This window comes from Macadamia integrifolia, chromosome 4, assembly GCF_013358625.1.
Source record: "Macadamia integrifolia cultivar HAES 741 chromosome 4, SCU_Mint_v3, whole genome shotgun sequence".
Lineage (NCBI taxonomy): Eukaryota > Viridiplantae > Streptophyta > Magnoliopsida > Proteales > Proteaceae > Macadamia > Macadamia integrifolia.
In genome coordinates, this window is record NC_056560.1 from 1,930,372 (window position 1) to 1,957,504 (window position 27,133).

The 27,133-nt window shown below is 38.2% G+C and overlaps 3 protein-coding genes across 7 annotated transcripts; 1 reads left to right on the forward strand and 2 right to left on the reverse strand.

Annotated features, from left to right (window-relative positions):
- Window positions 1–832: 832 nt before the first annotated feature.
- Window positions 833–5,915, forward strand: LOC122075805. 3 transcript variants are annotated; one of them, XM_042640975.1, is made up of 12 exons: window positions 833–1,329; window positions 1,463–1,714; window positions 1,841–1,915; window positions 2,056–2,108; window positions 2,218–2,353; window positions 2,473–2,569; window positions 2,655–2,721; window positions 3,818–3,916; window positions 4,945–5,034; window positions 5,135–5,289; window positions 5,385–5,486; window positions 5,587–5,915. In XM_042640975.1, exons 2-12 carry the CDS (start codon window positions 1,504–1,506, stop codon window positions 5,753–5,755), a joined length of 1,254 nt encoding a protein of 417 aa, XP_042496909.1. In that variant the 5' UTR covers window positions 833–1,329; window positions 1,463–1,503; the 3' UTR covers window positions 5,756–5,915. The 3 variants fall into 3 exon arrangements, with proteins under 3 accessions (XP_042496909.1, XP_042496908.1, XP_042496910.1); XM_042640974.1 differs by having other exon boundaries at window positions 833–1,714; XM_042640976.1 differs by having other exon boundaries at window positions 833–1,714; window positions 5,385–5,459.
- Window positions 5,916–7,090: 1,175 nt separating this feature from the next.
- Window positions 7,091–16,049, reverse strand: LOC122076548 (CASP-like protein 1F1). 2 transcript variants are annotated; one of them, XM_042641903.1, is made up of 3 exons: window positions 15,378–16,049; window positions 15,141–15,252; window positions 7,091–7,501 (listed from the first exon to the last, which is right to left on the reverse strand). In XM_042641903.1, exons 1-3 carry the CDS (start codon window positions 15,584–15,586, stop codon window positions 7,280–7,282), a joined length of 543 nt encoding a protein of 180 aa, XP_042497837.1. In that variant the 5' UTR covers window positions 15,587–16,049; the 3' UTR covers window positions 7,091–7,279. The 2 variants fall into 2 exon arrangements, with proteins under 2 accessions (XP_042497837.1, XP_042497838.1); XM_042641904.1 differs by lacking the exons at window positions 15,141–15,252; window positions 15,378–16,049 and adding exons at window positions 7,616–7,727; window positions 7,833–8,149 and having other exon boundaries at window positions 7,168–7,501.
- On the reverse strand, window positions 14,596–25,795 carry LOC122076547. Of its 2 annotated transcripts, none has more exons than XM_042641900.1 (6): window positions 25,498–25,795; window positions 22,839–24,629; window positions 22,460–22,711; window positions 21,162–21,242; window positions 19,763–20,452; window positions 14,596–15,030 (listed from the first exon to the last, which is right to left on the reverse strand). In XM_042641900.1, the coding sequence occupies exons 2-6, from the start codon at window positions 24,129–24,131 to the stop codon at window positions 14,791–14,793; spliced, it is 2,556 nt and encodes an 851-aa protein (XP_042497834.1). In that variant the 5' UTR covers window positions 24,132–24,629; window positions 25,498–25,795; the 3' UTR covers window positions 14,596–14,790. The 2 variants fall into 2 exon arrangements, with proteins under 2 accessions (XP_042497834.1, XP_042497836.1); XM_042641902.1 differs by lacking the exon at window positions 14,596–15,030 and adding an exon at window positions 17,982–18,187 and having other exon boundaries at window positions 25,498–25,783.
- Window positions 25,796–27,133: the final 1,338 nt, after the last annotated feature.

Genomic DNA, 27,133 nt, shown 5'->3' on the forward strand with positions numbered 1-27,133 from the left:
CGTATAATCACAAAATCATACGTGGAAATCGGTACACTCCATGAGTCCATGTAGGATAGAGGAGTTGATCCGGGATCCGGGATCCAGGATCCGGGATCCGGGTTCCGGGTTCCGGGTTCCGGAGTTCCAGACTGAATGCGCGTTTGGCTCTTTGGGGTTCCAAGTTTCTCCACGTGGGGTTATCTGTTTCATGCCTTCATCTCATCTTCCCCGTAGAGCTTAAAACACCTGTGTCGGAGGAATACTTTTTTATTTTCCGATTCCCATATCACATCACAAGTGGCAATGCCCAGATTCTTCGTTTTCGTTTTATTAACATTTGCAGAAGCACACGTCTCGGAATCAGAGTTTGATTTTTGTTAGATCAAACACCAAGTAACACGAATAAAGAGAGACAATAGATCCGTACGACACAGAGATTTAACGAGGTTCACACACCAGGGTGGTGTGCTACGTCCTCGGACGAAGAAGAAGATGATTCACTATGTAGAAGAAGGATTACAATCTAGCAGCGGTGAGGAAGAACTCGCCCTGAAACCCTAGCTTCGTGAAAACCCTAGAATACAATGACTCTCAACAAGCAACAGTACATTATATATATATACTCCAAATAACGGTTCGACCCATCGGGTCACGGTCGATCCGGTCGAACCATACCGCGGGGGCTATGCCCCCGCACCCTCATACGAGATCAGTGATGGGCAATAGGCCCAAGCCCTCTGCTTCCATCACAGATTTCAGAAAATTTTCCATTCGAATTATCACCAAAATATGTCAGATCGGGTCAATCTTCAAAACGGATCAAGAATTCGAGACAAACTTAACAATTTTGGTGTTCAGCTTCAGATTGAATTGAAATCCCATTAAAAAAATTGCAGGGGAAAATTCAAATGTAAATGTTTACTTTCTCAAATTGATTTGACTTTGCTTTCCAAATCGTCTAAAGAAACGAATTCCAAAACCCCCTACATATTTTATGCTGCTCAAACCACCGAATCACTTTCAAGTCTATACCAAGTTCATGGATTCCCAACTTCATAGGATATATTACAGATGAGATCTGCAAAGTTGGGTTCGAGTCTTCGACGACGCTACCTCCCGAGGTCTGAGCTGCTGTATCTTCCATTGATGTTTCCCCTTCCCACACTCCAACTTCATCTCCATCTCTCTCCCATGTCGTCATGTCTCCATGTGACACATTCTCGGGCCCTGAGCTTCGGCTTTCACTCCCCCAGATTCTTCGCTCTCTCTCTCTCTCGAAGTCAAGTCTTCATACATCGGCCACTAAACCCTCCACGTTTGCTGTCTCCTATTGCCAATCGAATGCCTGTGAGTTGAATTCCTTTCTATTTTTCTTTCTTCTATATCCTGATTCGGTTCTCTAGATCCGATAGTGAGATGATGACTTCGCAAACGCTATTTCTATTGTTTCCTATCTCAAACCCTTGTTCGTTCTCTGCAGGATGTTCTTTCTGAAACACAATCCCATTCCTGTAAACAAGAATGGGATGCACTTCTTCCATCCCCGAGATCTACGCATTCGGGAAGAGGAAGAAGAAGCTCAACATACAGGAAGTCGTCGTGTTCGTTCCTGCAATGCGGGTTCCTGTAGAGGTGGATCTCCACAGGTATTTTAAAGGTCTATACCCCGGATATCTCATCGAAAGGCTTTCCGCACTCCGCCGTCAGATAGTCTTCATCGCCAACGACACTGGTTTTTTTTTCTCCACCTTTACAACTCCATCATATTACTATCTTCTCTTCCTTCTCCTTCTTGCTTTCATCCCCCACCCCCCTCCACAAAAGGAAGAATTTAAAAATAATCTGTTTAATGGTGCAGCTGGATCAGCTGTTCCCCAATTAAAGCAAGTTCTGGAGGAGTATTTGCCCCTTCTGCTTGGCTTGACTAGGAAAGGTCTCTCTCTCTCTCTCTCTCTCTCTCTCTCTCTCTCTCTCTCTCTCTCTCTCTCTCTCTCTCTCTCTCTCTCTCTCTCTCTCTGTTTTTGAGTGTGTATTTATCTCTCTCTATCAAACAATAACCGACATATCCAACAGAACGGGAAGGTTTCGCCGAATTCAGGTGGACAAGTCTAGATGATGCAGGGGAAGTAAGAATATCATTCGAACTATGTATCCGGTTCTTCATTTCTGTTTATCTTGACTGATTTTTCACAATGATTGTTTGCTAAGAGAGTCTGAAATTGGTTGTATAAATAGGACACCTGTTTGGGAAGCTCTTGGTTTGAACTACTATCTGTCCTCCACATGATGGCTATTCTCTCACTTTCAGAGGCCAACTTATTGCTTATTCCTAAGGGTCAAATGGATGCTTTGGCAAGGAATGTATCAGAAGGTCCGTCTTTGTTTTCTCTCAGGGTCCTAGCTTTTGTGTCTGCTGAATCTTTTTCTTACTGAAGCCATGACTTGATTTTCTTTGCCTCAAATCCATCCATTACTATATTCTATTGCCAGACTGCAAGAAGGACGCCATAGATTTATTGTTGAATGCATCAGGGTACTTGGAATTCTGCATTCGAGATATCTTGCCTCACCTGCACCCGGATGTTAAGTATGTTAAAAGCTGAAATTCTTGATATTCTTAATTACTTCACTTTCATTTTTTGATGCACCTACTCAAGAAAAATTATTTACAGGCAAAGACTGTCAAGAGACTTGCAGGGCAATGTCTTGGAGGCTATTTCCGTCGAAGCTTTGGGTCAGGTACTTTAGGCACTTCAAATCATTGGTCTTTGTAGTATTTTATTTCACCAGAAGAAAGTTCAAGACATTGCTATTTTCACTTAACGTGGTTTAAATTTTGAAAAATAAATAAATAAATAAGTAAGAACATGCCAGCATGAAGAGGAAAAAAAAAAGCCCCCCACATGATGATATCATTTGGGAATCTGAAATTTTGGACTGCACCTTTTCTATTGCTAAAATTTGAGCAATTAAGCTCATGCCTCTTTAAGTCTTAAGCTGATAGAAATAATAGTATTCATTGTTCATTCAAATAAGAATGACTATAGAGAACCACCCCCCTCTTTTTTTTTTTTTTTGGGGGGGGTTGTGGGGGGAGGGGATGGGGATGTTTGGGGTTTTTTTTATAAACACCTTCCTTATCAATGGGAATTGAATTTTTCATATGAAATGCAACATGGATTACAAGTTGAACTTTGGTTTCATGTTATTTTTATTTAAAGTTCAAGTAGTATTTACCATTGGATCTTCTCGACTAGGAGATCTCTTTCCTTTATTTGATTGGATACGTTGGGTACACATGTCCCACCACCTTCGACTGCCTCAAAAGATGCAAAATGTGCCCACCTTCTGAATCTGTATATAAAATCATGAATGATGGATCTGATTTTTGCAAAATCAGTATATGGTTATGACCTCGCAACATGACATCAGGAACTCTAAATGTAATAGGGTACTAACTATCTGTGATATCTGAAATTAAAAGAACATTGGTTTATGAAATACCATTCCATAGTTTGTGCTAGTTTTATATCCAAATAATGGATGTGCACCCCATCAAAAAGTTTCAGAAAGGGGATATCCATTGAAGGGCACAACACACCTGATACTTAAAGTTTACCATGTTGAATCATCTCTGATATGTATACTTGAGTTAATCCAGAGTATGGGTATCACAGTTCTCATTTGAGCAATAATATTAGGCTTGGAGGAAGGGAATAAGAATATGGGCGTCCACTACTTACATCATCTCTATTATTACCTTGTATATGCTCAAAGTTTCTCTTACTGTCTTACTTCAGATTGATACTTACAGAAATCTTGATGTTAAACACAGGCAACTGAAATGCAGCTTGGCTTAGCTGTTGAAAGTCAAAAGGCCACTTTGTCTGTAAAGAGGAGGTTAGCATGTGAGCAGATGAGTTATTTTGCCCAGGTTTGTGTCTCTTAGTTTGCATTTATTCCAATGAAGAGGGAAGTGTTTCATTGCTTTTCACATCATTTTTAAATTTTCCTTCAACTTGTATCTTGTGGAGTTTGTTTCCTCTACTCATTGCAGGAAGTACTGATTCAGTTAAATCGACCAAAAAATTGTTATTAGGACTAGTTTTTTACTTAAAAATCTTTCTGGGAACTACTTTCAGGGTCACATGTAGCTAGAGCCTGTCATAGACTTTAGTGGAGTTTTTGTTTGTCTTAATTCTATAGTACACATGTGTGACTTCACTAACCCATATGTAGGTATTCCCATACAATGGGGAAGCAAGATGAACATGCAAAATACCAAGTGAACTACATTAAGTGAAAATAGAACACACACATACTGGAATTTCCATGTGCCATAAAGAACTGAGCTTATCAAGTCAATCCAGTGGAACTGTATGCTTATTGTATAGGGCTTTGGTTGTAAATAAAATGCAGGTGAATTTTTATGAATATTTATGAAAATCTAAGTAAATGATCTGTCATAGAGATATTGGGGCTTGGGTGAAAGACAAGGCATCAAAATGTTAATTGATCTGTTTTAGCTTTTCAGGACATTTGGTGACTTTTTGTGCTCAATATCAACCGCTAAGCTTCATGTGCTATTTGAGGGATGTTTGGATCCTCTAAGGAGAGCCCCATGGAACTTGTCTTGATTAGATTTTCTTATAGGATAAGTATTATTTGTGACACATCAACATAAATAGTGAAACAGATACAGAGTTTGTCGTAGCATGCTTTAGAGTTTCCACCTGGGGACCTTGGTCAAAGTAAAACTTGATGAAATGTGGGATAAAAATTCTGCTAGTCTCCTCAGATGATCTATGTGAACATATACAAGGTCCTCATGTGTTGAGGATTATTCTTGTGAAAGCATACCAATAGAAGAAAAATTAGCCCATGTGGTAATTACTGGTAGTTATTACTCAATGTTTGCTTCTTTTGATTTATTTTTTCTTTTTGTTTCTTTTTGTCGATCAGGCTCACAACCTCCTGTCAGGATGTGATGTTACTCATGGATATGGAAAGAAGCATTTGTTGTTCATAAAATGGAAATACATAGAAGGAAAGGTGTTGTGTAATCTACATTTCCTCTGATTTAAATTCTTATTTGCCCCTCATTTGGTAAATCTCTTTTGACAGATCTCATCCTTTCATGATATTGTATCAGGCAGCAGCTTACTACTACCATGGTCTGATCCTGGACAAGGGTAATGAGCCATCCAGTCACATTGGTGCCGTCTGCTGTTTTCTTGCCGCAGAAGAACTTCTTACTGATAGCAAGAAAGCCTGCTTAAGCTTCTGCCTTGCAGCACCTGTAACCAGGTTTTGTTCAGTTGCTGCTTTCTATCTTGGCATGAAACCTCATTAGAATATTCATAATTGTTCAGTGTGGTATTTCATTTCCTCTCTTTCTTCAGGTCTCCACCAGTATGGGGTGTTATGAAGCATTTACACCTGAAAGTTCCTGAAGTTGCATCCAGGAAGTATCAAATGTATGGATACCTTTTGGATCAAGAGAAGTAAGGGGCTTCCATTTCATATTTTTCCTTACTCTATTAAAAAGATTAAGTTGCAATGTCCATGACATGAGGATTGATCATAACTTTGTTGATCATGCAGGGCTCTCCAAACACTGCCTGATCTTCCTGATTTCCCGGTATCATTGAGACCTGATGACTACAGTTTGCCAGAAGTGGATCCCGCTTGGGATGTTGAAAGATGGGAACTCCAGGCTCACACGCTTAAGGAGCATCTCAAAGATTGTGAATTTGAGATGGAACCTGAATAAACTGTACGCCCTCCTTGTTTCTGTTTTTCTTTAACCCACTTGTGTTTCTGTTTGTGCATTCAATTGAATGCTTTGTGGGGAGGACTGTATATACTTGACGTAAAATACAGACATTGTTTTTGAATGCCAAGCAATGATTGCATTTCTTGCTTTTTATTCATCTGGTTAGAACTTAAAACATTTAATTGGATAACTAGTGGCCAAATTTCACTCATTGTATTCCCTCTCTTTGGGCTTGTTTGATAACGTTTCTGCCGTTTCTATTTCAAGAAACGGTAGAAACATAAATTTCCGTTTTTAGAAACAGAAACAGAATTGAAGGTGTTTGATAAGTCATGTTTCTAGAAGTCGATAGTAACCAGTGAAAGAATAGCCATGAATCGTTTCCAGAAACGGTGAAGGTTGCATCTTGAACTATAAATAGGTAGAAATTTCAATTTCAATTTCTGAAAACAAGTGAAACGAAACAGTTTTATCAAACGTTTTTTGTTCCGTTTCTAGTAGAAACGTGTTTCTTGAAACGTTATCAAACGGGCCCTTTGTGTATCCGAAGCCTTGTGCTTGTTTCCTCAATAAAAATGTAACTTTAACAACTCCCCACCAAAAAAAAAAAGGATAACTAAAATTAAAAGCAATAACATGCCCACCCAATGTATAAGGCTCTTGCCATTGCAAGGTCTAGGGAGGGTTAGAATATATGCAGTCTTACCTGAGTTGTAGAAAATGCAGTGGATGTAGGAGAGTTTTGGGTTAGAGAAGTTGAGCTAAAATTTCAGTATCATCTTGTGGAGGATCTATTATTGGCTGAGTTTCAAAACAGAATTCGAATCTAAAATCATGGTGAATATAGGAGCCAAAGCAGCATTACTAATTGGATCTTGAGGAAGCTCATTAACATCTAAAAGTTGCTTGGAAGGGAAGATTACATCTTCATCATGGGTGAAGAGTAACTTGGTCTCGGTAGTCTTCATCCACCATATTATGATCTTATGATTGAACTCTTATATAGGTGAATTGATGATAAAAATATGGGAAAAGAAACTATGTCCGTCCATGTGGCTCTTATGTCAGCACGCAAGCAATTGAAGGGCACACATCTGCACGCTATTACATAGACTTAAGGAATGCTAGATTAATAGGGTTCTGTTTCACTAAAATTAAAAGGGGAAACAAAGGTTAGGATGACGAAATGATGCCCTTATTCTTACAAAATAAAAAACTCACCATTACTCATGCCCATTTGTGTCCCTCATTAACCCCATAAGGGTGCAGAGATTACACGAACTAGGAAGCGCTCTTTTGCCCAAAATAAAAAGCAATGAATAACTAACTCGCTTTGGAGGGGGATTAAGAGATGTGTATTGAAATAACCAAAAAAAAAAAAGAAATAAAGAAAAGAAGAAAAAACAATCTACAATAGTGAAGTATCATCCTTAATAAAAACTAAACAACCGGTACCAAGTGCGAAAAGCTTATTTCTTTTGCCGAAGCCAAAAAAAAAATAAAAAAAAGTGATGAAGAGCTTCATATTGGCTTGGCTTGTATGCGAAGAGCAGATAACACAGTGAGAGCAAAGAACATCAACACAGCCAAGTAAGAGAAAGCAACAGAAGTTGCGACTCTGGTGCAGAACTTCGCAAAGTGGTCGCATATAGGCATCCAAGATGAGTGGGTATTTCCATTACGACCAATCTGACCAACTGCAGTGGATCCAGCACAAGCAGCCATCAGCACTGTCAAGACCACCTGATCAGAATGAGAGAAACAGAGAGAAATCAAAATAAGAAACAATTCATAATAACATTAATAAGGAAGAAAACCCAAAAAAGAAAAATATATAATTCGATCATATTTCACTACCAAATCATGCAAAAACAGGAAAAAATAGGCCCATCGTTGATGGATGAAGCAACAAATGGCCAATGATAACAGGGTGAGGGCGCATGCAGCAACGTTTGCATATCCAAAGAACCTGCAAATTAACCCAGATGTTTCAAATCCGATGATTTCAGACGAGATGTCTCAATCACAAGAAAGAGGAGAAAGAAAAAATTGTGGGTTTGAATCAGGATCGTACAGGGAAGACGGCTCATAACTGTAGCTGGCATCAAACGATATTCCATACACTATAGTAGTTTGTTTGCTGGTAAAGAGCAAGCATGCGGCAGCCAATGTGCATGCAATCACCAATGTTCTTAGCAAAACTTGGGGTATCATGCGATATTTTTCTCCTCCTCTGTTGTCTTTGGATTGACCGCCTTCCATTGAAGAACGAAACTGTAAACTGGAAAAAAATAAAATAAAAATGGATTTCTTTCTTTCTGGAAGAAAGGAAAACAGAGGAAAACAAAACTGAGCACAGGGCTGAACAGAGCGCAGATGTTACATATAGAAAACCTTGTAATTAATGTGAGCTATATATAGGGATTCGGCTCCTCTCTTTTTAGGCTTCGAATTGAGATTTTTTTAATTTTAGATGAGATGGATCATAATAGATAAACCGACACAGGTCAGAGGGGCCATTAAAGCGGCCTAATATAATTTCTTAACTCACCAATTCAATCCAATTCCTATCTCTCTGTTTTTGGAAGCCATGCCCCATAAGAATCAGGAAAAGATTTGGTCTTTCTGTGTTGGAGTTTTAGACAAATATAGACCGTTAGAATGTCAAATAATGATTGTCTTTTTTGCTGGTTTTATTTATGTTAGAACTTAAAAACATTTAATTGAATCACTAGAATACTCATTGCAAAAAAATCTAGATGAATGGAGGTAGAGAGCTTTGGGTTGGCTAGATCAACAGGAGGCTTGGAGAAGAGGGAGAAGGTTTTTTTTGGGGGGGTGGTGATCAGTTTCCCAAACTTTGAAAAAAAAAAATCTTTTCCAATCTAATCTAAAAGTTAAGTGCCGTGGTTTAATATGTTATCTCTTCTCCATAGTTGAAGGGAAACTCTATCCTTGTATCAAACCCTACCTTAGAACAATGTATTGTTTTAGAGCAAGTAATACTTAGGTGTGAGATAATAATGCCTTACCCCAATCTAGGAAGACCTAATGTATAACTCTTGAAAGTGAATAATACATTATACATGACATGGTGAATTGTAGGTATCATTCTAAATTTCTCTCACAAATTTTTTTTTTTCGGTGAATAAAAATATATTGAAAGGTAATGAAAAAGAAAACTTACAAGGCAAGATACAACCTTAAGGCACTAGGCCCCCAACAAACAAAAATAACCAAAATGATCAAAACATGAAACTAGAGAATGAAAACTAAATCAACCCAAAAGGAGTAATAACGAGTTCATATTATGATCATCAAATTTTCCAATCAGATAAGCGAAGAAAGTAAGGGGCAAATCTAATATGATGACTCCTTTGCCTACGTAAAGTAGTGATTCAAGTGTCTTCCCAATGTAGATCCTCATCTTTTTTACTTCAACTCAGGCACTTCCTCTAGATTTTCAACATGTTGAATTTCCTCCACTAAATACTTCGACTCTAGATCTTCCCCTTCAGAGCGACAATCTAAGGAGGCTATGTGCCACTATGTAATATAAAGAAATGACCTCTCACAAGTTCATAGCTGCCATCGTTTTGAAACCAATCTATAATACATAAATTGATTAAAAAAAAAAAAAGGCATCTAAAGAGATGAAGGAATACTAACAAAAAAAATAAAAAAGTCACTCTATAATACTGAAATATCCTTAAAACGAAAACATATATTTTCCTAATCTGAACTACTGGTAACAAGTAAAAGGACTTCCTAAATCTGCTTTTTTTTTTTTCTCTCTCTCTCTACCCCATCTCTTTCTGCAACTCATACTGTTGAAGATCTTGATATTGGCCTCATTTGGATGCGAAGTGCAGATAACACAGTGAGAGCAAGGAACATCACCACATCCAAGTAAGAGAAAATGACAGAAGTTTCGACTCTGTTGCAGAACTTCCCGAAGTTGTTGCATATAGGCATCCAAGCTGTGTGGGTATTTCCATGACGAGTGTTTGAGATTTTAAATGTAACCGCAAGCGTACGGATCAGTGTAGCTACGGGTCGAACTCAGGGAGAGCAGCCACTTTATTTTTTTTTCTTTTAATAATGCGAAAGTGAACCTATTAATGGTTGTGATATAATTCTAACTACCGTCCTAAACATATGTATCTAAAATAACGTCCTAACCATTCGTCATCTAAGAATTTAAAGACACGAATCATGCAATTAAAATTAAATAAATAAATAAGTGAAAATAAACAACCCACGCAATTAAAAATAAAGGAAAAAAAATGTTGAAATAAAAATAAAGTAAAAAAAGGGGAGAAAGCTAGAGAGAGACTCACAAGTAGATTTCTCTACTTAGCCCGAGGGATGCATCATAATATGAGCTTCCCTACTTGATCAGAGAGTCACTCTTACAAGGGTTACTCTACTTGGCTTTAGGGAAAGGGAGACAATTAAAATAAAAGCAATAAATTGATTGTTCTATGGCTAGGAGGGGCAAAGCCAACACATATACTAGCCATGAACCTTGAGAGAAAGGGATAGCAATAATGTAATGACTGAAATTAAAATCCTAAATTAAGAAAAAAATGGTAGTCAGAAGAGGGAATGAGAGGGGGGAGAGAAAACTACTGAGGGAGTCTACTTACATGAATTTCAACCCTTGAACTGAAAACTTGATCGATTTGAGATACTACCAGTACTAAAAACCAGATCTAGAATAAATCAAATCTAAAATTTCTAACTAGAGAAAACAAATCTGAAGAAAAAAATTGAACTTGAAAGACATGCTTCATAGCTTGTTCTTGTCACCTAGAACTAAGTCTAGAACTAGAACTTGAAAATTACAACTTCAATTACTTAAATAATAAAAATAAAAGACTGAATCAAAAATAAAAGTGTTTGCATTAATTGAATAAAAGAATTTACAAAAGTGTTTAAAGCATAAACCTAAAACTAGAGATAGAGAATGAGAAAATTAGAGAAAGAGATAGAGCCAAAAAAAAAAAAAAAACACCTAGAAGAAGAATGAATTAGAGAGGACGAGGGACAATTTTTTAGAGTTTTGTGGACTCCCTTTTATAGGGAATAGGAGAGAGAGAGATTTCATTAAAGAAAACCTCAACAAAATAGCAGTTAAGAGGTTCGAACTTGAGACCTCCTAATAAGGAAGAGATTTTGCACACCACAACTCATCAACTACGCTAAGTAATTGTTGTTACCAAAAACAAATCTTCAATCACTTAAGGATATGGTCCATTGATCCTTGTTGGCATTTGGAATATTCCTTATATCCTTGGGACAACTGCAGACAGGCTGGTTCTGCATCTCGGTTTAGTTCTGATCCATTATTCTTTTTTTTGCCCGAAAACAATAATCACTTGTACGGTTGACCAAACGAATGTGTTCTTTTAATTGAACACGTCCATCTTGCTCAGAATTTCATCCTCATCGCAACCATGAAAAGAAATATGACCTCTTTACGTGTAAAATTGGAGATATAGCGTCCAATAGTCCTTAAGATATTGAAAGTATAAAACCTGCAAAAAGAGAGTAAAACCCAAGGTAGCTCCATTCTAAATATGTAAAATGCATGATTTACTACCCTAGATTTCACACATAAATGTGCTCATCAACGAGCAACCTCACCAATTGCAGTGGCTGCACCACAAGCAGCCATCACCAACGTCAACATCATCAGGGAATGAATTAGAGGGACAGAGAGAAATCAAAATAAGAAATAATGGGTGACATTAATAAGAAAATTAATTCCATACCATTATCTTAAGTAACCACCTACCAAATCATACAAAAACAGGAAAAAATAGGTCCATCGATTATGGATGAACCAAACAGGACCCAAGAATAGCAGAGTGAGGAAGCATGCAACAACTTTGCAGATCCAAAGAACCTGCAAATAAACCCAGAAAAAAAAAACTGAATCTCAAGAAAGAGGAGAACAAAAAAATTGTGGGTTTCAATCTGAATCATACTGAAAAGCCGGCTCATAACTGTATCTGGCACCAAACGAATTTCCAAAAAAATGAGTAGTTTGATGGCTGGTGAAGATCAAGCATGCTGCAGCCAATGTGCATACAATCACCAATGATCTCAGAAAAACTTCGGCCACCATGAGATGTTTTTCTACTCTGGTGTTCGTAAGAGTTGGGTGTTGTGAAGTTTTGGATTGAACACCCTCCATTGAAGAACTCTGCAAAGAATGAAAGCTGAAAACTGAAAAGAAAAAAGAATTCTTTCTTTCTGCCAGAAAGGAAAACAGAGGTAAGCGCAGAGCACAGAAGTAATTAACATGGGCGAGAATGGGGAAAAAGAAGTGTCAGAGCGATGAGAGGAATCCGTCTCTTTCTAGGCTTGAGATTTGAGAATTTTAGTTGAGATGGATCATGGATAGAAGAGGTCAGAGGAGCCATTAAAGGTGTCTAACTCAAACTCTTAACTCTTTGTATCAATTCAATTCAATCCAATTCCATTCCAATCTCTTTTCCTGGAAGCCATGTCCCATAGAAGTTAGGAATGGATTTGGTCTTTGTGTTGGAGTGAAGTAATGATTGCATTCTTTTGCTTAGAACTCAAAAACCTTATTCTACATGAATAGATTTAGCAGAGCTTTGGGTTAGAGAAGTTGAGTGAAAATTCCTAAGCCCTGCCCCGGCCCTCCTTCTCCCTCTTATCTCCACACACCCCCTCCCCCTCACAGCCCCGCCCTGTCCCTCCCCCCTGACCATTCAACCATCTTGATCACCTTTGCTCCTGCCTCTTGCCCTCCCGTTCCCTCTTTCCTCCGGTTTACAGGAAAATTCAACGAGAAGTGGGGTTTTTGTGAGATTCCAACTACTCAAGTTTTTTGTTTGTTGGTGAGACTTAAGAGGAGCAGAGTCTGAGCAAAAGATGGGTAAGGAACAATTGGTGGTGGGGAGAAAAATTAAAGGTCCAAACGAGAGATGTGATGGAAGCCATGAATTCCAAATTAGATGGTAGTGATGTTGATGCTTACAAAGAGGACCTACCATGATCAGAGGACTTAGGATTTTGATCCGCCATTCTGATTGTTGGTGTCTTGAGTTTTCTCTGATTTTGGGGATTTATGCGTGTGGGTGGACGTCCCAAGGGAAGGCATGGACGGCAGGGGCAGTGGTGTGGCTGTGGCCTGTGGGGGCGTGGTAGTAGCAGCGGTGAGGGTGAGCAATGGACAGATAGAGAGGGTACAGCGGGGGTTGAGAAAAAAATGCGACGGTAGCCAAATTGATGGCTGTGATCTGTTTGTCTTCATCCAACGACTGATAAGGCACTGGTGTGAAAGGGTGTGGGAGATTCTATTTTACCCTATTATATATAAAGTCAATCACAACTTTTGGGAGACACTTGGGTTATGTGCTCGCTGTGATGCGCGCAGGAGTTGACGCATTGGAGAGCATTTGGATACGCCTCCTAGCATATTTTAAAAATATATTTTTTAAAAGCTCTTGAGAAGGCTATCATCCAAATCTATGATTAAAATTTACTTGTTTTCAGTCTTGAAGTATGTATTAACAATAACTTAGTCTAAGTAGTAACAGCTTTGATTTGAAGAATTGGCAAGGAGGAGGTTGTGGGATTGAACCTTGTCATATGTAAGTATATGTGAGTATGTGTAAAATTTGATGACCATTGACTAGAGCCCATTGGCTGTGGTAAGTAAGACCAAAAAGAGAGAGAGAGAGAGAGAGAAGTAGGCCAAATTCATTCATCTAACTGTTCAAGCAACTTGCTTTGATTAGAACCATAGTCTGAATCTAAAATACACTTCCACTTAGTTTTTTACTTGGCCTTCCACACTATGGAGCCAAGGGCTTTCTGAAGATTAGTTTTGGTTGGATCAGATTTTGTAAGAGATCCTTCACAAAGGGTGGATTACAGTGCTATATATGGTAAGATTGATACATTACAATTTAGTGGTTACGAGTTCAAATAGGAAACAGTCTAACCGAGAAGTAGGGGTAATGTGTTAAACCGACTAATTGAAGCTGAATCGAATAAAAAACAGTTCAGTTTTAGTTTTTTATTTTATTTATTTGTTGTGAATCAAACCCTTAGCTCCAAACCAATTAAAAACAAAACAAATAAACCAAATACAACCATAAACCCAATAGAAACTGAATTAACAATAAATTTCTAAACCAAATATAAAGCTAACCTTGGTTGGATCAAAACAGAAGAGTCACACCCTAAAACAGTATTCTGACTCTTCCTTTTTCAAGCATCAGTTGAGAATTGAGATGGCTGTAACTAAGGAAGGTGTGATGCAAAGCTTTAATTGGGAAACCAATCTTTTTTATCCACTAATTTTATCTTATTTCTTATAGTTAATTCCAAGTTTATGAAGATTAAATCCAAGTTCTATGTATCGAATCAATGCATTTTTTTTCCTACTAAATCATACTTTCTTCTCCTCTGGTGGTCATATTGGAAAGGGTTCCTACCCCTTAATTGCTCTGTTTTAGCCCTTTTTTTTTCTATAAAATTTGATCTTTTCCTTTACCTTTTTACCCCCACCCCGATTCCCTCTTCTCAAACCTTGATTTGGGAGTCTCATGGACCCTTGATGGATAAGTTTCAAAACTTTTGATAATAGAATCAGTTGATGATAATAAAGAAAGAGTTTCACTTACGAAAGTCTCAAACTCCCCTTAATAGGTGAAGGGACAAGTGTGTGCTCTGGTGTGTTCTAAATGTATAATAGTGATCATGCAAGAACTACCCAATAGGGGGAGAAAGGAAAAGACAATAAAAAGAAAGAGAGAGAGACAGTGATTTGAATAAACTCTCAAGCCAAGGAGTAGGAGAAAAACCAATCTATAATAGTAAAATATCATCCTCAACAAGAAGTGAACTACTTAATTGTAACAAGTAAAAGCTTTCTCTCTCAAATCATAGTTATTGTTAGAAAGGGAAAAAAACATTCATGCCATAATAGCCGACTAGACTTCCTAAATCTGCTCTTTTAATTTCCTCTTCCCATCTCTTTCTGCAACTCATACTGATAAAGAGCTTGATATTGGCTTGGCTGGCATATGAAGTGCAGATAACACAGTGAGACCAAATAATATCAACACGGCCAAGTAAGAGAAAGTAACAGAAGTTGAGACTCTGTGGCAGAAAGCCGCGAAGTGGTCGCATATAGGCATCCAAGATGAGTGGGTATTTCCATTACGACCAATCTGACCAACAGCAGTGGATGCAGCACAAGCAGCCATCAACAATGTCAACATCACCTGATCAGAATGAGAGAAACAGAGAGAGGGAGATCAAAGTAAGAAACAATCAATGGTAATTACATTAATAAGAAGGAAAACCCCAATAAGATAAATATATAATTCGATACCAAATCATGCAAAAACAGGAAAAAATTGGCCAATCGATGAGAAAGGAAGAAAACAGTGCCCAGTGATAGCAGACAGAGAACGCATACAGCAACATTTGCAATTCCAAAGAACCTGCAAATAAACCCAGGAAAAAAAAATTAAGAACAGATGTTTCAAATCCGACGATTTTGGATGAGAAATCTCAATCTCAAGAAAGAATTGAAGAAAAAATTTGTGGGTTTGAATCAGAATCGTACTGGAAAGCAGGCTCATAACTGTAGCTGGCATCAAACGGTATTCCATACACTATAGTTGTTTGTTTGCTGGTGAAGATCAAGCATGATGCAGCCAATGTGCATATAATCACCAATGATCTTAGAGAAACTTGGGCAATCATAAGACTTTTTTCTCCTCTGGGTTTTGTGGAACTTGGGTCTTGTGGAGCTTTGGATTGAACACCCTCCATTGAAGAACTACAAAGACTCAAAAAAAAAACAGAAACTTGTTTCTTCTTTTTTGACAGAAGGAAAACAGAGGAATACGAAGAGCACGAGGCTGAACAGAGCACAGCAGATGTTAGATATAGGAACCTTGTTATAAATATGGGCTAAGTATAGGATACGGGGAGATGAAAGACCAGTCAGAGAGATTAGAGGAATCGCTGTCTCTTTTTAGGTTTGGATCATCCATCCATCATGGATATTGGATAGTCCGATACAGGTCAGAACAGACATTGAAGGGGTCTTAACTCAAAATTCTTTGACTCGTCAATTCAATCTTAATTCCAATTTCATTTTAAGAAATTCATGTCCACTCTCCCATAGGAAAATTAGGAAAGGATTTGGTCTTTCCTGTTGAAGTCATAAACAAACATAGACCGTTTGATGGCCCATCATGGGCCTAGAATTAAGGATTTTCATCTGATTTTATGATTTCTAATTATAGTATCCTCCAACTATGAAAAACCGAAATCGAACTAGTTGTAACAATCGGATAGTGGCCCACCAAGACAACCCAATTAAAGACTGAAACAACCTTCGTTTTAACTGTTTTGATTTTGGTTTGGCCTACTATTAGACTAAAACCGGTTCAACCTAACCAACATCGAGCGTATTTCATACAGAATCAAACCAAATGGGATCGAACAGAATCCGGTCCGATCCAATTTTTAAAACCCGGGTTGGGATAATCTTCTTTTTTTTGGTAACTAAAGATCGTCCGATTTGAATACCATGATTCCTTTATCCATGATCTGTACCATTAAAGGGGTTTAACTTTGAAAAGGTTTGCCTACCTTCAGAAAGGAAAGGTTTATCAAAAAGTACTCTCAATAATAATAATGAATGGTTTAGATCAAAGGGTCCCACGCCAACGTCGACAGGTTCCCTTTGTCGGGCTCTGATTCCTAGAATTGGTCAACAGAGACCTGCAACTAAGGAAGTGAGATCAACATATGGTGCATGTGATATGGTAGTACTATAAGCTAAATGTAGCGAATCAGTAGCTTTTTTCTGACTCCAATCCTCCTTTTTTCATGGATTCCACGAGTGCTAGAGAAGGGAAGATTCTCCATGTACAGTACAATTCTATTTCAATTTTTTCAAATGGGTAGTTAATGATTTGATCCATCATATCATGAATTTGATATTTATAACGAAAATGAAAAAAGCTGCAGAAAGTAAAGGCTAAAGGCTATCCGAAATGGAAAACAATTTTGTGTGTAGCGAAGGGAAAAGAATCAAAGATCGTCCCAAGTATTTATTGTTCTTCAATTCTTTCTTTTTGGGAATTCGATCCAGCAAAAAGGCCATTGATGGACAAGGAAATTCTTCAGAAAAAGGTAACATTGGATTGGATTGGACTGATTAGATTGCTTCTTTAAAAAAAAAAAATAATCAACCTAGATTGTTTGGGTCTAGCCAATCAACCCAAACTTGAACCTTACTGAATACATTCAAGAGACAATAACAACAACTAAGTTTGAAAGCAGACCCTAACTTCCGCCTAGATTTGAAGGGCTCCAGTTCAAGAAAAATTTGAGGCTCAATCCAATCCAAAAAAAAAAAATTGAGAATTTGTGTAACCTTGATTAGTTTTCATCTACCCATTATCACTTGTCCATAACTTCTTACTGATCTTGTTTATGTTTGAGTTGAAATCCTTCAGCTTCAGTGGATTGTGGGTGCAGTTCAATAATCAATACTTTAACAAATGTGATGTTGATTTTAAATCATTTCATATTTGATTATTAAATTTCACAAGAGTGACGGATAAGGAGCAAAAGAAATAATATACTGCAACCCCGCACCTTAAATTTCGCTAGAATGAAAGTTCTAATGACAGCAAGATTGTTATCATCACAGAACATTGTTACTGATATATGAAGTTATGAAAAGATTCTACCTAAAAAATTGAAGTTTTGAACAGAAAAGAAACTCTTGTTGAGCACACAAGACTACAAGAGAGGCATTGTCGTAGGATCATAGCTGCCCAAGTGAACAAAGTCCAACAAGATCTCCAAAGGGAAACGGAAAACATTGGTTTCAAAACCCAAATGTATTTGGATTGTCCCTGTTCAACAACAATAACAATCATAACCTTATACTAACTAAATGGACACGACTACAATCTATAGCCTAGATGTCATTGTATTGTATATATTCAAAGGCGTGGGGTACCCAAGGGCCCAAAACCGTCACGCTTGCGGGCTGGAATCAGGAAACTCCAGTTAATTTTTTTTTCCTTCATTTTTTGGGTGCAGTGTTGGGTGGAGCTCACGGCCGGGGGGCAGCGGGGGTGCACAATAGCTAAGCTCATGGACGGGGTGAGGAGGATGTGGGTGCCACCGCCAAAGAGTCTCATGAAAAATAAAACCAGAAAAAATTCAATTAAAAATTGAATCCTTTACAATTGAAGATGGGGTTGCTGCCCCATATCAGGGTATTGAGGACTAAGAAGACACAATATATACACGGCAACGAACCAGGCAACAACGAGATGACTGGATAAGTCAATTACTGATGTCGAAGTATTTTGGATCTGCTGGAAAATGGTACTCCACATTCAACTGCCATCACAAAGCAACAATGCTCAATTAGACAAACCAAACTAGATAGAAGACCAAGATGCAGAGCTCAGCATCAAACAGGAAGGAGGAATTAGAGCACATCATTTAGAACAGGGTGCACTACAACTTTACCATCCCTAGAAGCGAAGTTACCATGCAAGCCTGCAAATGAAGGAAAAGGAAAATAGCAAGGTACAAGGCACGAAGGCGAAAGTAACATACAGCAGTCCTAACCCTGGAACTTTCACCAGTGCTTATACCATGAGAGCTAGCAACAAAACCAGTGTATCACATAGCCTATTTCCTTTTTATCCTTTTTCTTAATTGCTCATCCCTTACCCAATACTTTCTGGAAATACATGACAAATAAACCTATCCAGTTGATATGGGAACATGCCTCTCTAGATAATGAAGATACAAAGAAGTTTAGACCAAATAGACACTCCAGATGAAATCTATTCACATCCAAGACCCTTTTAAGACTTCGTTTCCTAAACGTGAACCTTGGTAGTTTTTTTTTTTTTTACTCGCGACAGGTATCCAAGCCTTCAGCCTGATTAGTCCTGCGGGTCCATATTGATCCCACAACTGCATGGACCAGGTCATACAGGGGTTGAATGAGAACCATTCAGCTTCCATCGAAAGAAGTGAAGAGCACTAAACACCCCCGTGTGAATAGCCTCAAGGAGGTTAGAAGAGTTTCAGAAGCACACGCTTCCTGAGGCAAAGGTCCCTTGCCAACTCGGCTACCCCCTTGGGGTTGTGAACCTTAGTAGTTACGTATGAACACCACCTAAAAATGTTAGTAGCAATTTTACTTGCTCTCTTTACTGTTTAGTCAACCCAGAACCAATCCAGCATATACCAAAATAATAGCTTTATGAAACAAGCATTTTAAACGATTAGTGGCAACGGATAGGAAACCAAGTTCTCAGGGATCAGTTTCAACAGTGAAGGAGAGACATGATAGTCTGCAACTCTCAAAGTGCATCTCAAATTTCCAAACTAGATAGTGCAGATTTATCAAATAGATGGAGAAAGGGAAAGGGGGAGGGGGAGAGGGAGGGAACCAGTCAACCAGTAAAACATTGTTAGGATATAAGTAAAAAAGGCTAAACAGAAAACTTTGGCCGACATTCACACATTAAATCAAATTTCTTTTGTTTAGTTCCCTTTTTATTCTTTTTCTTCCCCCAACCCCTCCCCCCTAATGTCAATAGAAGGATTTGATCCCAGGTCAGGGTTCTCAACAGCACCCACCTTTACCACCAGCAAGGCAAGCTGCAGCTTCACATAAACATTCATAACCAATTTCCACAAATGCATATACAATTATAGACAATAAATAAATAAATAAATCTACAACCATTTTCAGGAAAATGCCATATTTTTTTGGCTCATATTCCCATCATGCACGGGCATAAAAAAAGGAACAAGAAACTTCATAGTAAATCTTTCGACTAGAATGCAACTAATCCACATCCAAGCATAGTAACATTTAAAACACTAATTCTAGCAAACACCAGAAAGATGCATGCTTCAACTGTCTAATAATAATATGTTTACCCAACATACCTTGCCCTCATCAGAATCTGAATGCCGCTGAGGGAACACAACCCTCAAATCATTGTATAAGTAGAAGCGCCGCTCCCCTTCATCATCCAAATGATTTGATTCTGGAGCAGATAAAGGATCAGATTTGCATTTCTGGATTGACCTTGAACATTTTTTTAGAGAAGGGCAGAGGAAACGGAGATGAAGAGCATAACGCAGAACACCACCACCAGAACTGCTCTCATTAACCTTTGAAGAACTATGTACAGATTTTTTGTCAGTTTCATGGCAACTATCTATCATGATATAATCCTCCCCATCAATCTTCTCGCAATCGCTGCTGTTGAACCCATTCTCAGCACTTACTGCAAGACCAATGCCATTTGGCTGCCCAAGACAGTCCCTAGGTGGAAATAACAAGGGACTTGTCCCTCCCTTATTCTGGGATTTATAGGACAGGTCATGTTGCTGACTATCACCACTATATACACAACTTTTAACTTTGGAACTTTCATTGTCGATAACTTTAGCACTTTGATTGTGAGATCTCATGGTATGTACATCTTTAACTCCATCTGGCTTGCCAGCTTCTCTTTTAAGGTGTACTATCACCTTGGGCTCATTTTTCATGTCAAAATTTCTGTCTCCACCTTTCACAGGGATAGAAGTTGCTCCAGAAGAGGCTAGTGTGACCTTCTGACGCAGGAATGTCTGATTGAAGTGGAAAATGATATTATAAAGTAGTCAGTCACCAATAGGGGTACAAAAAGTAATCACTGAAACAAGGGTATGTAAAAGAATAACTGCTGCAGCCAGCAGGAGCATGCTTTCATCGTCATATATGTTGTAACCATGCATTATACATACAAGAACTATAAATGACAGTCAAAACTCACCGGCTGCCCAATATCTTTGGTTTGGATTGACAACCATACGACCTCAGGCCAAAGTTGCTTCACTAATGATGTAATTGATCATTACCGTCCAAAGTACAGCACTTCTTATTTGGGACAAACGTTCCCAAGAATCATGCGTAGTCCGATACATTTTTCGGTCAACCTTATAAGTTACACTTGCTTATTCGCAGGTGCACCCATAACAGATTGGTATAATTGATACCAAAGAGAAATTAAATCATTACCACGTACATTTACTTGTCCCGTGCTTGTTTAAAACCTTTCTTTATGTTTCTTTGAATGCACATAATATGCAGGCAGTATTCTAACTTCTACGCTTCTAAAAGCCATGTAATTAAAAAACCAAAGAAAAGAAAATGGCTTCTCAAAAAGTATTAGAAGTTGAGATGTTTCTACCCAACTAGTCAATGTTTAATCTTCTTTATAATCCTAATCTTGAACTCTTCCTAATTTCTGGGTTTCACGAGAAATTCAGAAGATGAAGTAGAAAAACTCAAGCACACCTTGGTTCCAGCTGGCATATCACTCAAATCATAATTGCAAAAGAAGGTGTGAAGAGGTGTTTTTTCTGGGTTGCTGAGAACCTGCAAAAGGCAATTCAGATCATCAGTACATGATAGGAATTACAGGGGTCATAAGCAATGGTTCATTAAATTTCTTGGTGCAAGCATTATTTCCAATATATACTTACAGACCCTAGTAGGAAACTACCCAAATAATATGCAACTCCTCAAAGGTCAATCAGAATGAGATTACCAAATTTAGTTAGCTTTCTTTGGGGTCAACTTGAGAATGCCATTGAGTTTCCACAGATAACCATCCAACTTGAAGTCATTAAGTTTCATCATGTAACCATAAACAAGTACATTTTGCATAACTCTCTCTCTAACATGAAATCGGTATTCAGAACCACAACATATTCTGGAGGGTTTCAAGAAAGGAATAGAAAACTTTAGATTTTAAATCATTGTGGAAGATAATAGGACTTTAAACGATGACATAATGGATAATGGCATACACCAGAAGTTGCAGGATATATTGGTAGGAAAACATACACAAATGCAACATTAAATTTGCCACAAACAAGTTTCATAATGGGAAAGAAGCAGCTCATGATCTACAGAAAATCCTACATTGTGTCATAGAAACAATGAAAGCTACATGAAGGTCAGTATAACTAATGCCAAAGAATCCTGGTATCCACAACTCACATCTGCAAGCCCAAAGGAGGGCCAGCATATCTCAGTTGTCCCCCCCCCCTACCTTAACAAATCCAACGAGAAGAATCTTCATTTAATTTTTGGTAAATTTAAACTCCAATCCCATACTAAGCACTCATGGAGCTATGCACAATCTCTAAACCGCATACTTAAAGATCATATCATTAAAACTTGGCATGGGAACATCAGAGTGTTCAACTTCAGTGGCGTTCCACAGGCCTTGATTCCCTCAAAATGCCAAAAAGAATCCCACAATGAAGAAGAATTAAAGGCCCTCAACTTTTGGAGGACTATTTGGGAGTAAATGACACTAGTATGTCAATCTAACTAAAAATAAGGTTCTACAAACATGCAATATAGGCAACTGCCTTCAACTGCAAAAAATAACAATTCACAAATAGCCCCAATGGATGGGTACAAGTATTAACACAAAGTAGTGCATTGAAAACCATGATCAGTTAATTATTCATATGCATTTAAGACCATGGTCAGTTAATTATCCATATGCATTTAAGACCACAAGTAAATCAGCCTAACTCACTTGATCATCAATCAATTTTGAGGGCTAAGAAACCTAGTACCAGTTGTATGCGCCCTTTCACGGGGATACGCAGTCGGCTCTTGGAAGCTCGAGAATCATCATTGCCAAGGCTTCTCTTCAATTTGGAGCCTCTACACTTGTTTGATGGCAAATTTCCCACAAGGTCTATCGATGAATAATACAGTAGATAGTTATCTCCATCCACACTAGTTACTGCGAATGGAAGTTTCAGCGATGGGGGTGAGAAGCTCCCCCCCGTAACATTCAGAACAGCCAGAAAACCATCAATTCTCTGCAGAAAATGAAACCAGAAGCCATGGTTAAAGGGCATGTAAAGGCATAATGGAAATAGAAAGTTAATAACCTTCTCTAAAACCAGGAATAAGACAAATTTCTGGTCAAAAAGTAGGGATGCTAACCTGACTGACTTTGCCAGATGAAAACCGACCAGACAACAGGGACTCTTCAAAAGAACCAACCAAAGACCTCCTCACAGAAAGTCCACTCAAACTTCTAACAAAGTTGAGGCATTGGGGTGTAGGGGCCGATTCAGGACCTGAATGCTGGCATATGCCACTGGTACTTCCAGGTGGAAATATATCACAGTCAGTCTGCAGAATAGCAGGACCTTGAAATGATTTGCTAGTCACACTAAACAAATCTTCTGCATGGGAGAATGAAAATTCTGATGCACTTCCATCGGGTGACTTCTCCATGTTCATTGATGTTAGATGGTCACCTGTGATCTCTTTCCTGATATGCCTGTATACTCCTGCAGATTTCATTCTTTCAGAGAATTTTGGACCAAGAGGGGACAGAGAGAGAGGAGGTGATATCACCTTTTTTGAAGATATGGCTATTGCCCCAGTTTGGGTTCTTACCTTGCTTGGTTCTCCACAGGGATCAAACCCCGTTGAAGATAAGCAGTAATTGTAAGGTAGGGACTCATTGTTCTGAAGCAAAGGGCCATCAGTGAATAAAACAGAGTTACTTCTAGTCTTATTATCTAACGTTTTATTCCAACTTTGGCAACTACATACGGAACAAACTGGGGTGCTTGGAGAATCAGTGTGAGCTTTCTTATGGTCTTGCACCAGAAAAGCATTAAGTTCATCTCCTGGAATAGGGAGATCAAACTGACCATCACCTCCACAAATGTCCAGCTGATCACCATTGAATTGATCTGACCGAAGCATACCATTCAAGGGGGACAACAACCGTTTCCTGACTATTGACCCATGCGGCTCAGTGTCATTGCCAGTTGTGTTAGTAACCGCAGCAGATAAAGGAATATGATCAGGTGAAACTCCATCTAACTCATTCACAGAGGAATCAGATCCCCCAGAGTCAAAACCCACAATCCGTGAAACAGGAATTTGAATATTGCGCCCAGTTTTACAACGAAACAAACCATTTTTCTCCTTGGGATCAGTTTTCCACCCATGAGCACCGTGTGCACCAGTAATAGGACTTTCACATTTAAATAGGCCATCTGGGCTTTCGACAAGGTCCAAGGTTGTTTTCCTCTGGAAATCTCCAAGAGAAGAACATGGAAAATCCCCTTGGATACGATTAACTGCCACTCCCATGTGAATTCCATCCAGATCACAACTGCTCACACTGCCGAACCGGGGAGGATTTTGCACAATTGAGTTCAGTGAAGCAGCAACTTCCTCAGCAATGTTGCTGGAGGACACTTGAGGCAAACCCATCAGCAAGATTTTACAGTAAGCCACAGATACTTTGTCCTCCAAAGATTCAAGTGAGACCTTTCATCAATTCACCTTCCCTACACTTGTAAATAGCCTCATTTTCTTCACTCCAAAATCCCAACACAGTTCAACCAAAAAAATTGGAATCTTCTCAAGCTCTTAATGAATGTATTGCAAATTGAGCTTCCAACTCCCATCAATGTCCCATAACCATAATAAGAATCAAAGGTAAATCCTTCCCTAATGTCCTCTATGATATGAATTCTGAAAGAAAGGAATCAATTCCTAGAGAATTTCCACTCTAGTTCAAGTAATTATGACATCAATCTACCAAACGTCATGATGTCAACTATCATTTCCTTGCTCTGTTGAGTGGAGAAAGCCAAAGACTATGTAGGAATCCAAACAGACTGGGAAGATCAGGGCTTCTGGCCCCCCATACCAACATACAACAAGACACTGTTGATTCATAATTGCTCAAGAAACCAAAGCACAAGCCTGAAACAATATTGAAATAAAAAGGTGCATGTCAGTGTACAGTTTAAGGATGAAGTAATATATTTGTAACTTATTTTGCCTCCTCAAAAATTCAACCATGTAGACCTCTTCTGAATTCGTTGTCTGAAAGCATATAACATGTTATAGCCATCATAAAGATAAGATCATGGAGAAAAAATGGGGGAAAAAATGTATTAAGAAATACCAACTCACATTTTAGTAGAGCGGAGTTCATCAAAATCAAAAAATTAGTTATTTTTATAGACTATAACCCTGATGAAAAATGCCAAAGAAACAAATAATAATAACAATAATCAGTTCCTTCTTCTCTGATCTTGATGAAGATGAAAACGAAGCCGATACTACGTTTTCCTTATTATTTTGGAGCAGAAAAAACGCACAGACAAATTAATGTCCCCATTCATACAACGATCGGTCTGAATAATCCCACACTTCAGCATCAGTTCAAGAGAATAGAAATAAGAACCCAAATCAGATCCTTAAAACAATTGACAATCACAAAGATAACAGAACACTACAGGAGGTTGCTTGTACGGCAAACACTCATCCTATAATTTTTTTTTTCTTTAAAAAGGGGTTAAGTTTTCCATTACAATCTACCTAAGAACCAGGATGAAACGCAATACCACCCCCAGGCGCCAACACAGACCGCAAAAGAGATTCAAACAGCAACAAAACCCACTCAACAATGCATCAAAATAACAAAAAATGAACCCAGAAAACAAAGTAAAATATAAATTTGAGCTCCCGAATCTCGAATTCCCGATAGATCAAACAATCGCAACAAATTATTAGCTTAAGAGGGGAAATGAGGGGAAAATAAGTTGTGCATGATGTTTCAACCCACCAGTGAAGCTAGCGATCATATAAACCGATGGATAAACGACTCAGACTATCTACGAGTATGATCAAAATTCAGAGAACGGAAGGAAGGAAGGAAGGAATGAATGGTTGGTTGGGTCAGAAGTTTTTTCTTCTTTTTCTTCTCCTGCTGGTTCTGGTCTCTCCTCTTCTTCCTGCGGTATAACGCAGTCCCATCCCTCTACCTCTCCCCCTTTCCCCTCACCTCTGTTTATATCCCCAAATTATTTGCGTCGTCATCTGTTGGCACCAGAATTTTCTGGTTGTTGTTTTTAAAAATCAAAATCAAAAACCAAAATCAAAACCAAAACCAAAACCAGAACCACATGCTTTAACCAATTACCATTTCCAATTTCTTTTTTCTTTTCCAAAATCCACATTCTCAATTCATTGTTCAAAGGTATCACTATCGTATGAATCGAAATCGCCGATATCTACGATGCCAATACGAATAAAAAACTCATTTGTTTTTAAATTTACACCTAATGCATACCGGTGCCCATCAATCCATCTATATCGTTTCGAATATAAGCACGGACACCGATACCTAAAAGAACGAGTCATGGTGAGAGGAGTGACAACTGAAAGAATCAGTAGTCTATATGGACTCGACTCTTCCAGTGAGTTGTGGGCCTTGTGGTAGAATTTTTTTTTTTTTCTTTATTTTAGAAGAAGCAGGAATTTTATTTATTTTTTATTTTTAGAAATAAATAAAAACAGTTGTGGTTCTAATGAGTTTTTTTTAACATGGTGAAAATAGAATCTCTTAATCCACAAGAATTATCCCAATTTTACCCCAAAAAAATAATCCAAAATTGAATTGAGAATGTATTTTGGATCATCGGTAAAAAAAAAAAAAAAAAAAAAGGTGACAGTTAACAAGAACATTCAATATTACAAGAGTATGATCATAGCATCAACGAAAAAACATCCTTCTTTCTTCTCACCCTCTATTTTTTCCATAATTCGATAGTCTCTATGCCCTTTATAATAATCTATAATAAATCCATAAATGGAATGACACCAGATTGTAGTATCAATTTTTTTAGAAGTATAAAAATTTTGTATCATTGGCCATTGGAAGCAGCCAAGAGCCATTGGTTTAGATTGTTTTATATATTAGAAATATTTTTCTTTATGGTCAAGGGAGAAACCCTTGATCAGAGGGGTTCAAGAGGTTTGGATGGTGTGCAAAAGGTATTAGGAAACAATGAGGATATTATTGACTTTGATATTAGGAGGCAGAACATTTATCAACCTACTTGCATGTTTGTTGTTTACTTCACCCATGGTGCAGCAAAACTTTTGCCTAATATATTTATCTAGATAGGACCTTTTCCTCTAGTCCCTTGGAACTTAAATGGACATCTTAGCCATTTAACAAGAATATATCATAATGGATGTTTTGCAGACTTACAAGGGGCTAATAAAGGACCCAAATAGGCTCCTTTCATTGGTACACTACTATTATCTACAATTATTACTTTAGGGAGAGTGGATAGTTGGAAGGTCCAACACATGACCCTTCATTGGACTTTCGTTAGAACTCCATTGGTTAGCTGTTATCAAAACACAAGAAGCTCATCCCCAGTTGTATATGATTAACTTATAGTGGATTGCTC

Excerpts from the sequence above, each read along its gene's own strand:
- LOC122075805 (XM_042640974.1), top strand. The coding sequence starts at position 1,504 with ATGGGATGCACTTCTTCCATCCCCGAGATCTACGCATTCGGGAAGAGG. Across the intron at positions 5,035-5,134 it reads GGAAATACATAGAAGGAAAG|GCAGCAGCTTACTACTACCA; the intron begins GTGTTGTGTAAT and ends ATATTGTATCAG. Across the intron at positions 5,290-5,384 it reads CTTGCAGCACCTGTAACCAG|GTCTCCACCAGTATGGGGTG; the intron begins GTTTTGTTCAGT and ends CTCTTTCTTCAG.
- LOC122076548 (XM_042641903.1), bottom strand. The coding sequence starts at position 15,586 with ATGGAGGGTGTTCAATCCAAAGCTCCACAAGACCCAAGTTCCACAAAA. Across the intron at positions 15,253-15,377 it reads AGTTATGAGCCTGCTTTCCA|GTTCTTTGGAATTGCAAATG; the intron begins GTACGATTCTGA and ends GTTTATTTGCAG. Across the intron at positions 7,502-15,140 it reads TCCTGTTTTTGCATGATTTG|GTGGTCTTGACAGTGCTGAT; the intron begins GTATCGAATTAT and ends CATTCTGATCAG.
- LOC122076547 (XM_042641900.1), bottom strand. The coding sequence starts at position 24,131 with ATGGGTTTGCCTCAAGTGTCCTCCAGCAACATTGCTGAGGAAGTTGCT. Across the intron at positions 22,712-22,838 it reads CATCTGGCAAAGTCAGTCAG|AGAATTGATGGTTTTCTGGC; the intron begins GTTAGCATCCCT and ends CATTTTCTGCAG. Across the intron at positions 20,453-21,161 it reads ATATGCCAGCTGGAACCAAG|ACATTCCTGCGTCAGAAGGT; the intron begins GTGTGCTTGAGT and ends CACTTCAATCAG.